At 32.0% G+C, this 12,479-nt stretch overlaps 1 protein-coding gene across 1 annotated transcript; it reads right to left on the bottom strand.

Moving 5' to 3' along the window:
- Positions 1-6,012: 6,012 nt before the first annotated feature.
- Positions 6,013-9,455, bottom strand: LOC120210592 (probable WRKY transcription factor 57). The gene is made up of 4 exons (XM_039209290.1): positions 8,936-9,455; positions 7,750-7,893; positions 6,795-7,164; positions 6,013-6,188 (listed from the first exon to the last, which is right to left on the bottom strand). Exons 1-3 carry the CDS (start codon positions 9,337-9,339, stop codon positions 6,810-6,812), a joined length of 903 nt encoding a protein of 300 aa, XP_039065221.1. The 5' UTR covers positions 9,340-9,455; the 3' UTR covers positions 6,013-6,188; positions 6,795-6,809.
- Between the last annotated feature and the right edge of the window lie 3,024 nt (positions 9,456-12,479).

Below are 12,479 nucleotides of genomic sequence, written 5' to 3'. Positions count from 1 at the left end.
TGTCTCCTTAACTATTTTATGCTTCCGAATGTAAATAAGATTAGTAGGAGCCTTCTTTTGCTCAGAAGATTCATACGAGCTTTTTTCAATCATATGAAGAAAATGTTTGAAGCTAAGGATGTACGAAGTTATAATTAAATATTAAGAGGTGTAAAAGAATAATTATTATTTAAATTAAATATAATATTAATAATTATCTTATAGATACTTATTTTCGTCCATTTTATTTTATACGTATATATATATATATATATATATATATATATATATATAGTTTGCAAACGGTGTTTGAAAATACATATATAATATATAGTCTTTAAAAAAACATTTTTAAAACCATATATATTATATAGTTTTTAAAACAATTTTTTGAAATATATATATTATATAGTTTTGAAAAATAGTTTTTTAAAATATATATATTATATAGTTTTGAAAATTAGTTTTTAAAAATATATATTATAGTTTTGAAAATTAGTTTTAAAAAATATATATTATATAGTTTTGAAAATTAGTTTTTAAAATATATATATTATATAATTTTGAAAATTAGTTTTTAAAATATATATATTATATAGTTTTGAAAATTAGTTTTTAAAAATTATATATTACATAATTTTGAAAATTATTTTTTTTCAAAACTATATATTATATGGTTTTGAAAATTATTTTCTTTAAAAACATATATATTATATAGTTTTAAAAAATATTTTTCTTTATTTATTTTTCTTTATTTCATTTATTATTATTTTTTCTCGTTTCAGGTCCAGAGTTATTATCCAATTAGTCCAAGAATATCGGGCCTGAATCAGTCCAAACAGTTAGGGTTTTCACGTTTGGGACCAATACCGCTCAATACGAAACCGTTAGATCATATGAGGATCAATGGCCAGGATTGCAAGGCAACTAGGGTTTGTCTAACCCCCAAACGGCCAACAGAGTCAAGCGAAACGGCCGGCCGGAAATCCCGGGACTGACCCATCCCAGGATGACCGGCCACAACGTTCACAACCCTCATATCATCGGAAACAGTCCCCGACGGGGCTGTATAAATACATCATCAAGCAACTCACAGGGGGTACCGTTATCGATCATACGAACCACAAAAATAACACACAGTACACAGACAACACCTATCATCATCGAGAGCACCATCGAGCAGAACAACCAAATACAACAAATCGGTGAGAACGCCGAACCAAATCCAAGCACAACCCACAAAAAACCCACACAAGCCAAAACTACACATATAACAAAAAAACAGATACAAAGCAAACCATTCGCACAAGAGGAAAGGCTCCGGTCATGGTGCTCGTTGGAACCGAGTGGGCTCGTCGGGAATTGAACTGTTTTTTGCAAAAAAAAGGTAAAAGGCTGAGACTTATTTGCTTAGATCTACGCCGAGATTTAGAATCTCGGGGGATGGTGAATGTCTCGGGGTGTCGACGGCCAGAGCGACGGCGGCACGGTGGAGAGAAGTCACCGGGCGGTGGCCGGGCTACGGCTGACTTAGGAGAGAGGGGAGAGTGTTTAGTTTTTTTTTTTTTTGGTGTTTTGGTGTTAAATGATAATTTTAGGGTTTAAAGGGGTATTTATATACCAATGATCGATTTGTAAATAGGGGATTCTTAAATTCTCTCCGCAGTCCCTGGTGTTTAGGCCTGTAAACGAACCGAACGCACACGAATGGAAGTATGTTCATGTTCGTTCATTTAATAAATAAACGAACACGAACATAAACGAACAAATTTTTTTTTGTTCATGTTCGTTCATTTAATAAATAAACGAACATAAACGAACACAAATATAAATAAACACGAACATAAATGAATATGAACATAAACGAACATAAATGTTAGAGACCCTACCTTCCATTGTTCTTTCTAGGGGTGTAAACGAGCCAAGTCGAGCTCGAGTATTGTTAAGCTCGACTCGAACTCAAAAACTTTAATAGCAAGCTCGACTTGACTCAAAAACTCACAAGCTTAAAATTATCAAGCTCAGCTCGAACTCAAAATATAATAATGAAACTCGACTCAAACTCGAACTCAAAAAAAATTCATCAATTCGAATAAAGCTCGACTCGAGCTCGATTGAAGCTCAATTTTGAGCTCGATTCAAGCTCAATTTTGAGCTCGATTGACCCAGTCCAGGTAAGTATGTTGAAAGGAGGTAGATGCCTTTTATTTATAATGTCAAATAAGTGGTCCACTCATGTACTTCCCCAATGTGGGATATTGCTTCAGCAAGGCCACTGAGCTATCGTGGGGCTGATGTCTTTATTCTTGCATTTTCTCTCATCAGCGAGGCCAATTAAGAAAATGTTTAACCACAATGACTATGATTTTCTTTTTGGTTAGCTATAATGTCCGTGCTTATAATTTGTTCCTGTGCATTCTGTGGGGGGAAGGCAGAAGCATCTCCTCAAGAACCTGGTATGTTTAACCACAATGACTATGATTTTCTTTTCGGTTAGCTAAAAACTAAAGCTTGAGTTGTGTGATTTTGTGCATCTTGTAAAACCTTGTAATAAGAATGCTGATTGATTCTGCATTACTGGTTTTAATTCAGTCTTGCAGAGTGCTTAGGTTTTTCTTTTCTTGTAGTAAAACCAAAGGCTGCAGATGCGGTTGCACAAGCATGGTCTCTTCCCCGCCCAAGCAACACTTGGTTTCTACAATATGAAGAGCTCAAAGAAGCAACAAACAACTTTGCACCCGCAAGCATGCTTGGGGATGGCGGATTCGGCAGAGTTTTCAAGTGTATTTTAACTGATGAGACGACTGTAGCGATTAAAAGGCTTATCAGTGGAGGGCCTCAAGGAAATAGAGAGTTGTAGTTGAAGTTGGGATGCTTAGCATATTGCTTCATCGTAATCTTGTGAAACTTGTAGGTTACTATAGTAGTCGTGACTATTCACAAAACTTGTTTTGTTATGAGCTTGTTCCAAATGGAAGTTTAGAAGCCTGGCTCCAAGGTAATTTGCCTCTCTATACTTGAACCACTTGGCAGCTCATTAAATGATGTTATCCTTTTTTTCCCTGGAGGGGTTTTTAATATGTGGAAATGACTCCGATAACAAGTTAGTGACGGTCGATAACAAGTTTAATTTTACACTTACTTTAATTTAATCATCATTCTAAAGTTAGTATATTTAGCTTAAATTAGTCATCACATTTAGGTTTCTCTTAATTTAGTCCCTGTTTAGGATTGTTTTCTTTAATTAGTTATGTATATTTATTTTGCACGTTGATATGTTTATGTATAAGTATGCGAATGATTTATTTAGGAGTCACATAACATCATTTTGCATAATTCGTATGTTACCTTCATGTGCATAACTTAACCCCCTATCACATAATCAGATTAAAGGTTTAGATTTTAGGGGTTAGGGTTTAAGTTTTAGGGGTTAGGGTTTAAGTTTTAGGTTTTATGGATTATGATTTAAGATTTAAGGTTTAGGATTTAGGGTTTAGGGTTTTTAATAATTAGATTAAGGGTCTATGGTTTATGGTTTATAGTTTTAAGTTTTAGGGTTTAGAATTTTTAATATATTTTTTAATAATGTAATTTTAAAAAATCTAAAGTTATAAAATAACATTATAACTTACAAATTGGTCACCAAAATTGATTTAAGAAGATTGGGTTAAACATAAATGAATGAACATAAACGAACGAACATAAACGAACATAACCGAACGAACATAACCGAACGTAAATGAACGAACGAGACCTATGTTCATGTTCGTTCATTTTATGTTCTCGTTCGTTCATTTAATTAAACGAACACAAAATCTTGTTCATGTTCGTTCATTTAATAAATAAACGCACATAAACGAACTTCTCGCCGCACGGTTCATGAACGGTTCGCTGAACGTTCAATTCATTTACAGGCCTACTAGTGTTTTGAGTCGCATTACAATTTGGTCATCGTTTGTAATTTCACCTCTGGATTCTCAATTCATTCAATTTAGTCACTATTTATGCTTTGCAAATTAACCCTCAAATTTTGTTTTTTTGCAGTTTGGTCTTTAGTATCAATTTCGGTCCACAAAGTCCAATTCAATTCATTTTGGTCCCTTTATCTATTTATTTACTTACTTTTTTTACTTTTTTTTCTTATTTTATTTTCCTAACATTTTTTTCACAACTTAACCTTTTTTTTAATATTTTTATAGGTATTGTCATTTCCATTTATTTTATTATTTTATTAATTATTTTTATTTTGGTATTTTCTCCTTTTATTTTGTCTGTTTTTCAACAATTTTCCCTTTTAAAATTTAATATCCTTTTCATTTTTAATTAATTTTATTCGATATTTTTTATTTATTTACCATCTAACATTTTTGATTTCCAGTAGTAACTCCAACCGATCAAAGGTAAGCAATTCGAATCAGGTTTTTAAATTTAAATTTAAATTTTTAATTTTCGCAACTAAGACAACCGACAAATTAATTGGTACCGAAAGGGCGGTTCAATGGTGCTAATCCTTCCTTGACCGTAACCGACTCCCGAACCCGACACATTTCTGGTACAACGCAGATCATGTAAGATGGTGTCCGACCCACCTAAATTTGTTTTAAAACGGTCGGTGACGACTCTAACCCAACCAATTCATTTAATCCAAGTCGAAGCCAAATTCCGGGTCCAACCGAAAGACGGTTCCGACATATTTAAATTCATAATTATTTAAAATGTTATTTTATCAAAACATTTGGGAGCACAACTTTCACTCAACAAATAATTCCGCTTTTATCTGATATGTCTGAATTAATTATATTTAATGATAATATATAAAATCATAGTACTAATAAAAATGCAATAAGTTTCTAGGCATGGAAGTTAACGAGGTACACATATAAAAATGATATATATATATATATATATTAAAATACTAAAACTTATAAATAAATATTTAAATTTATAAATAATTAAAAATATTAAAATTTTGAAAATAAATATAAAATATAAATTTATAAATAATTAAAATAATATTTTAAAATACTTAAACTTAAAACTTTCAACAGAAAATTTCTTAACGATCTCTTTTCAAATTTTAATTTATCAAATATAATCAATATAAAAAATTGACACAAAACTTTCTCCACAATAAATTTTAAACTCTTATTAGTATCATAAGTTCATTAACATTTTTTTTACTTTTTTCACTTAAATGATAAATAAACTCTTATTAATTTTTTAATTTCATATCAGTCAAGAGCAAATATGGCAATATAATAACAATTAATAATAAAATTTATTAATAAAACATAATATTAACATTTTTAAATCCAAAACTTCAATCAAATAAAAAAATTTTGTAATTAAGAAGAATAAAATACTGTTATAAGTTTTTTTAATATAATTTCACATTAATGAATGGGAATAAGATATGCATGCTTTAGAGATTGTACTTTCCGGGTTATGTGGTAAAGAAAGAAGAAATTAATATCCCAAAAATAAAATAATATATACTGTAACCCTAAATGAAAAAAATGAATAAATTATATTTTTAGCATCTAAATTATCAGTTTTGATATGATGTAGCACTTAAACTTAACGTTAAAATGGATAAATTATACCTAAAGTTTAATTTTTATTTCATTTTAATACACTTGTTAGAAGCTTAACTTTAAAATTTAAAAAAATAAAAGTCTAAGTACTAAAATAGATCAAAATTTATAGTCTAAATACAAAATACATAATTTACCCAAAAACTAATAAAAAAAAAAGGAGTCGATGTCATAATCTAGGGGGTGAAATAAAGGTGAAAAAGTAGGGGCCTAGGGGAAGGGATTTAAAGCATTGTCGGCTGACAGACCGAGTCTGAAGCAACATCGAAATCCACGCAACTTACCTATCAAATAAGGAGTGGCCCTATCTAATTATTTACAGTAACGTATGAATCCATGAAAACCTGGTCGAAGGGCAAACAGTTACCACACCAACACCCCCCAACCCCCCAAAACAAAAAGCACTAGGAATTTTCAATATTCACATGCAAACATATATATATATATATATATTAGAATTGGAAGCAATACCAGTTGTGAGAGAGCCAGATTTTGTGTAAGTAAATATTGTCATGTTGAAGAATAATTAATTGCCTTTGGCTTGGCCTCTTTCGATCTTACCTGGGTCAGCTGGAGACGCCCCCTTCTTCAGTTTATACAAATCACCTACTATCCCTGTATGTACAAACTCAAAAATATATTACCATTATTATTATTATTACTAATCCAAAGAAGACGAATGTAAAAAAAGAAAACAGAAAATCTACAAACTAAGTCGGCATCTTACTGTGTTGTTGGACTTGGATTCTCCTCTTTGATTAATGCCTATTTTTCCCAAATCGACAAGCATCATAATATATACCGTAATCAACTAATCATATGCTTTTTAGTGATTACGTTCCAAAATGAAAAGAAGCTTTTTAGCATTACTCAAAGGCAATATTTTACCATAGATACTACAACTTTAGCCTTTGGTGATAACCCTTTCATCTCAAATGGGGTACAAATACAATACAACTTTACTAATAACGTATCTAAAACGTCAATCGAGAAGATTCTAGCAGTCATTAAAAGTCTTTTCGCTAGTGCTAAAGTTGCTTTCCGTCAATTATCAAACCCCATTTCTATAATAGACCCTTTCAGAAACTCGGTTAAGAATATAATAAAGTAGGCAGCATCAAGAAATTATAAGGCACATAGACAAGCGAAGTGAATCCAGGCCAAGGGTGAGTGTGTTAGAGTTCAAGAAAACTCAATTTAATTTAGGCTATATATGCTTACCATAGCTCTTTCTCGTCATCTGTTACGGATTCCTGGGGGAACAATATCCCCAAGTAACCCTTCATCTGTGGGGAACTGTGGGGATGGTTCTGGCAGCTTACGAGAATCTACTACTACTTGCTTCGACTGTGTTATGCTTGGAGGAATTTGAGTGTGTAACTGTATCCCTGGAGAGTGAAATTGAAAGGCTGAAGGCGCTAATTGACCAGCAAAGGCAGCTTCATGGTTGATGAATCCACCACGGGGGAATCCAACTCTGTGATGACAGTGTTGACCTTCATATGTTGTAATGACAATGGTAGAATCTTCAGAGGAGCGTTCCACCATCTTCTTCACTGTGCATTTGCTATTTGTGCAGCGATAGTAGCTCCTGCCAAATCAGATTATGCACATCAATCCAATTTTTTCCACAGCAGATTATTTATTTTAAAAATCACTAAAAGTGGAAATAAGTGGATCCTCAAAGGGACTCATACCACTATGAAATTACCTTAGATCTACCTCAGAATATCAATCAATCCCCCTTATTACAAACCCAAAACCTAAAATTCATCTAAACTTGCAAACTCTGCAATAATATTTTGCTATCACCTTCTATTTGATAGCCTAATTTCTTTATAAATGTCCAAACTGTTAAACTTCCTTAGGTATGACTTTTTTATTATATTATTGAAATCCGAGTCAGATAAGAAGGAATTTACCAACATCCTCATTAGGTACTCTAGACAGAAACTTTCAAGTCATGACCTTTTTGAATTAAGATCAGAAGTTTTGAAAATTGGGAGTCCTAGCTATTACATATTACTGAACTGATGGAATCTCCCTTTTTAACAATATTGGTTTAATAATAAGTATTTAACTTTGTTCAAGAAGCATCATTAACAGGTGGAATCTCATTGCCCTATAACAAAGATCAAAGTGGGAAGCATGTCAGTTTTTTCTCTCTCTGAATTACCTAGGGAATGGACTATTTTTAACAGCCTTTTGTCCATATTTCCTCCACCGGTAGCCATCTTCAAGATGGTCGACTTCACTCTTGGTCATGAATGCAAAACGTGGCTGTCGAATTCGCTTTTGTCCCTTATACCTGACCTTACTCCTACAAAATGAAAAAACATATTCCAAATTTCCACTTACAACTATCAAAATGAAACAGAAAATCCTAAACATTAAGAGATTTGCTTGAATGTTAACGCATATGCTTCAATTAACTAACAAACATGCCAATACTAAACTAGATACTAATGTAGCCATCGATGTTGTAAAAAAGACAATTTTACTTCAATAACACAAGCAACTTGCCTTGAACATGAAATGCATTTGGAAGAAAGTAATCCATGATTTCATGAGATGCATGCCTCTGAGCAATGGCAAAGAATAGATTTCAAAAACCTAGTAAGTATGAAACAATTAAGTACACCATTTCCAAATTCCAAAAACAATGAAGAAAACCCATCAAAGATTCAACACTAGAATTCCAAATAAAATAAGGATCCGTTGCTTTATCTCATGGGATGAATTCAGAACAAAAGACAGACTTCATAGGAAAAAGAATAATTGAAACAATACTGTTAAGGTTTATATTTCACTAAAAATAGGGCTTTTTCCGAGCTATATTCATGCTTATTGCCTTTGTATTAACGTAACTGAAACGTGAAAATAAGAGCCGAAAGGGTTAATAAATAGGTAAAAGAAAAATAAAAAGGGGATTTTTCTAAACACCCCATTAATAGCTGCGGTGTTCAAGGCCACTTCGTTTATAAGTAGCCAAGAATTCCCTTTTATTTTTCAATCTTTATTCCCTCAATTGCACCTATGAATTCACTAAATTTACGAAGTAACCTTAACCTTAGCCTTAGCCTTAGCCCCCCAACTTGCATGAAACAAAGGCTGCTGCTTTTTTGACAGTTATCCAGTGTACGGACACCGAAGATTGCACCCATCTTCTCTCTCTCTCTTCATGACTTTTGATACGGTTGTTTTTATTGTTGCATCTGTACTTAATTATGATTCAGACCCCAAAAAAAACCCAAACAAGGAGAAACAAAAGAGAAACAAAAAGGGACATTTCTTTCCAGTTTTCATGCCAATTCTTTTTCCTATTTTCGTCAGTGATGACGGGTATTTTGTTCATTACTCACGGTATCTCGGACGGCTTCCCGCCGGAGCCAGTAGATTTCTCCAGCGTATCCTCTCTGGAGCTTGAAGGAATCAATGGATTCGATATCAACACGTCAGCTGACCCGCCGGGGATCGAAGACGCCACTGAACCCGAACCACAAGCAGCAGCGCCAGCGGAGCTCTCTGAAACGCTGAAGGTTCTCGCCAAATCAGGTCTGGTGTCGGTCCGGTCAAGTTCATCGCACCGCTCAATCTCTTCAGTATGATTAGGTTGTAGATTCCAATCGAACTCGCTCAGTATAGCGCTCTCCCTATCGAAGAAGTAATTGACGGTGTCGGAGACTGGGTCAGTTCCTCCGGCGAGTGCCCAGCTCGAACCGTTAGTAAATTCATTGAGTGGATCGCCTCCCTCTTGATCTTCCATCCTCTTAAACGGAAGGAAAAAACATAACGAAGGACTCAAAGCATCCAAACAGAATCTAGAAGAAAAGAATTGAAGGGGAGAGAGAGAGAGAGAGATGTAGGGTTTTGGTGTCTAAGTTTTAGTGCTGGGAAGGGACGCCCGGTTCTTCCATTTGCTTTTATTTTAAGGGTCGCGTCAATCCAAATCTAAAGCGCAGAGTAAAAACTGAAACGAACGCGCGAGTAGAGAGGTATAGTAGAATTTAGGAAAATATAATTAGGGATGATCTACTCGAGTAAAATGATTTTGAATTATTCGAATTTAAGATTTTTTATTTTATAATTTGAAATTAATTTAAAATTTTCTTGAATTGAGTTAAGTTAAAATTTTAAGTTTTTATTTAAATTTAATTATAAATATTTATAATATTATGATGTTATTTCGAATTAAATTTTATAACTTGATTTAAATTTAATTTTTTTAATAAATTCAAATTTATAAAATTATAACTTAAAATTATTTCTATTCAAATTTTCTCAATTCAGAGGTTTTGCTCGCGCATGACAGTAATAACGGCGTTAGCACGTGTAACTGCCGTTGGAAGGCGTAGAAAGAAAGGAGCGTGGAACCCACGCGCGTGAATGCAAAAAGGATAATTTCCAAGATAATCTCGTAAGAGCATGGCTGATACAAGACAGTTCGTGAGATATTCGAGATCGTTGTAAATGAGACGAGACAGATCGTGATCTATTCGAGATCGACTCAGTTAAGGCTCGATAAATAATTGAATGGACTAGACTCGAAGTCGAGCATGACTCGAATTCTTAACGAGTCGAAACGAGCTATTTAATACTCGACTCGAAAAGCTCGTGAGCAATTCGAAAATATAATATATTAAAATTTTATTTATTTTTAAATAAATTATTAATAATATTAATATTTATGTGTTAATTTTTTTTAAGACAATAAGGCTTTCATGTATTTATGGTTCAAGTTCGAGTTTGAGAATTCAATCTTGTTAAGTTTAAGTTTTTTTTTTCATTTCGAACCTTTTCGAGATGCTCACGAGTTTCAGTTCAGGATTTCGAGTTCGAGTCGAGCTTAAAAATTTTAAGCTCGCGAGTTTTCGAATTGAGTCGAGCTCCATTTCAGAGTTTTCAAGTCGAGTCTAGCTCAATAATACTCGACTCGGCTCGTTTAGACCCCTAGTAAGAGCAACATGTTAATTTACGGGGTTTTGGATCGGATAAGTCCATATTAACAAGATTTCGTAATTAAATTACTATGTATGATTTAATATATATATATATACATTATTTTTCATGTTTAGTTCAAGCTTTCCTTCTAACAATTTAATTTTATATTTTAAAATTTTATTTTAAAGTATAATTTATCCTTTCATTACAGCACTAAATATTTAATGATTCTGACTTAATAATTTAACCCTTGTATATTTTTAGAATTTAATATTACAAAATGAATCACATAATAATTAATTTTTTAAGTGCAATACCTATGACCCATAAGTTTACCCAATCGGCCTAATTACAACCTCTAGCCCACCTAAACCGTTAAAATTGGCCCAATACCATAGGCATACTAATTATTTAGCTAAATACGATACTAGATATTATATTTTGAAAACTACGACATTTGTTAAACTAACTTAAAAATCGTCACGTGGGCATGACAAGTTATAATAAAATATATTTTTTTCATTTGAATTTGTCACTTTATGTGAAAAAATTATAATAAAAAATTATATTTTTTAAAACTTATCATCTCGACGTGACCAATTTGAATAAAAAATATTATTTGGACAAATTCGTCATGTAGGCACGACGAGTTTGTCTTGCACTACAACATTTGCTATAAATCCCAAATTAATTTTGGAGATGACCTAGTTCGGATCAATTTTACCCACTTAAACCAACGCAAACCTAATTGTAAAATCCAATTAATAAAAATCAATGGTGTCATCAATCTTGATGAGCGTATGGGAGAACTTCAAAACATGAAAATGATAAAAATTTAATTTCGATAAATAAAATTAATTTTTGTGCCATTTATATTATCAAGACATTTATAATTCAATTGAAAATTTTATCCTTAATTTATCTGATTTATCAATAATACCTAAAAATAAAATATTATATTGCAAATTGTTGTTTTTAATATTTTTTGTGGTGGCCAAAATATGTTTGGTGTTGTTTTGTTCTAACTTGTTTAGTGAAATTTTAAATTTTTACCTTTTAAGTAATAATATTATAATATATTATATACTTTTATATGATATTTAATTTATTAAATAATATTCTAAATCTCAATAAAAAAAATTATATGTATATTGGATATAGTTAGAAAGAATAATTTAAATAAGAACCAATTAATAACATAACATTATAAATAATGGAAAATTCTACAACGCTCGAAGAGCACCGATGAACATTACTGGCGATGGACACCTTTAATTTAATTTATAAAAATTTAAAATTTTGAAGGACTTAACATATAATTATAAATTAGTTAAAAGTTTAAAAGTAAATTATTTAAAATAAAGTCACTTGCCGTTTTTATTTTAACCATCATTTTTGAAACTTTGTCAATTAGGTCACTCAACTATTTAAATGCATTCAATTAAGCCACTTGCCGTTAGTATTTAACTGAGATGTTGATGTGACAGTTAAAATATTTGGTATAACTACACATTTGATCATTGTTACTTATATATTCTATCAATTTGATCATAATTTTAATAAATTAAAATAAACTTAACCCTCAAATCAAGTGGTGCCATGTGTCACTGGTGCCTCTTCCACCTAAACTCTAAAACAAAACATGGTTACTGCTGCTCAAATCAGCAAAAAACGAAAGGCATCGTCTCCAATCTTCTCTCTTTTATCTTTTCTTCTATCTTTCTCCAACTGGTTTTTGTATATTCATTCTTTATTTGCCATGGAGTCTTCTTTGTGGAGCTCAACAAGGTGTTGACAAGGGAACTTGCTGAGGATGGATACTCTAGAGTCGAAGTTAGAGATACCCCCATGCATATTGAGACCATCATCAGACCCACCCGCACCCAAAATGTTTTTGGTATTTTTTATAAAAAAAATCTACTTTATTTTAAATATTTTACTTTTGAAATTTTAACTAATTTATAC

This window comes from Hibiscus syriacus, unplaced genomic scaffold, assembly GCF_006381635.1.
Source record: "Hibiscus syriacus cultivar Baekdansim isolate YM2019G1 unplaced genomic scaffold, ASM638163v2 tig00109926_pilon, whole genome shotgun sequence".
NCBI lineage: Eukaryota > Viridiplantae > Streptophyta > Magnoliopsida > Malvales > Malvaceae > Hibiscus > Hibiscus syriacus.
The sequence above is the reverse complement of the archived record's forward strand: the minus strand, read 5'-3'. Positions and strand labels throughout refer to the sequence as shown.

Coding starts and splice junctions, on each gene's coding strand:
- LOC120210592 (XM_039209290.1), bottom strand. CDS start 9,339: ATGGAAGATCAAGAGGGAGGCGATCCACTCAATGAATTTACTAACGGT. Junction 7,894..8,935: donor GGGAAGCCGTCCGAGATACC/GTGAGTAATGAA, acceptor TTCATTTTGTAG/GAGTAAGGTCAGGTATAAGG. Junction 7,165..7,749: donor AAAAATAGTCCATTCCCTAG/GTAATTCAGAGA, acceptor CTGATTTGGCAG/GAGCTACTATCGCTGCACAA.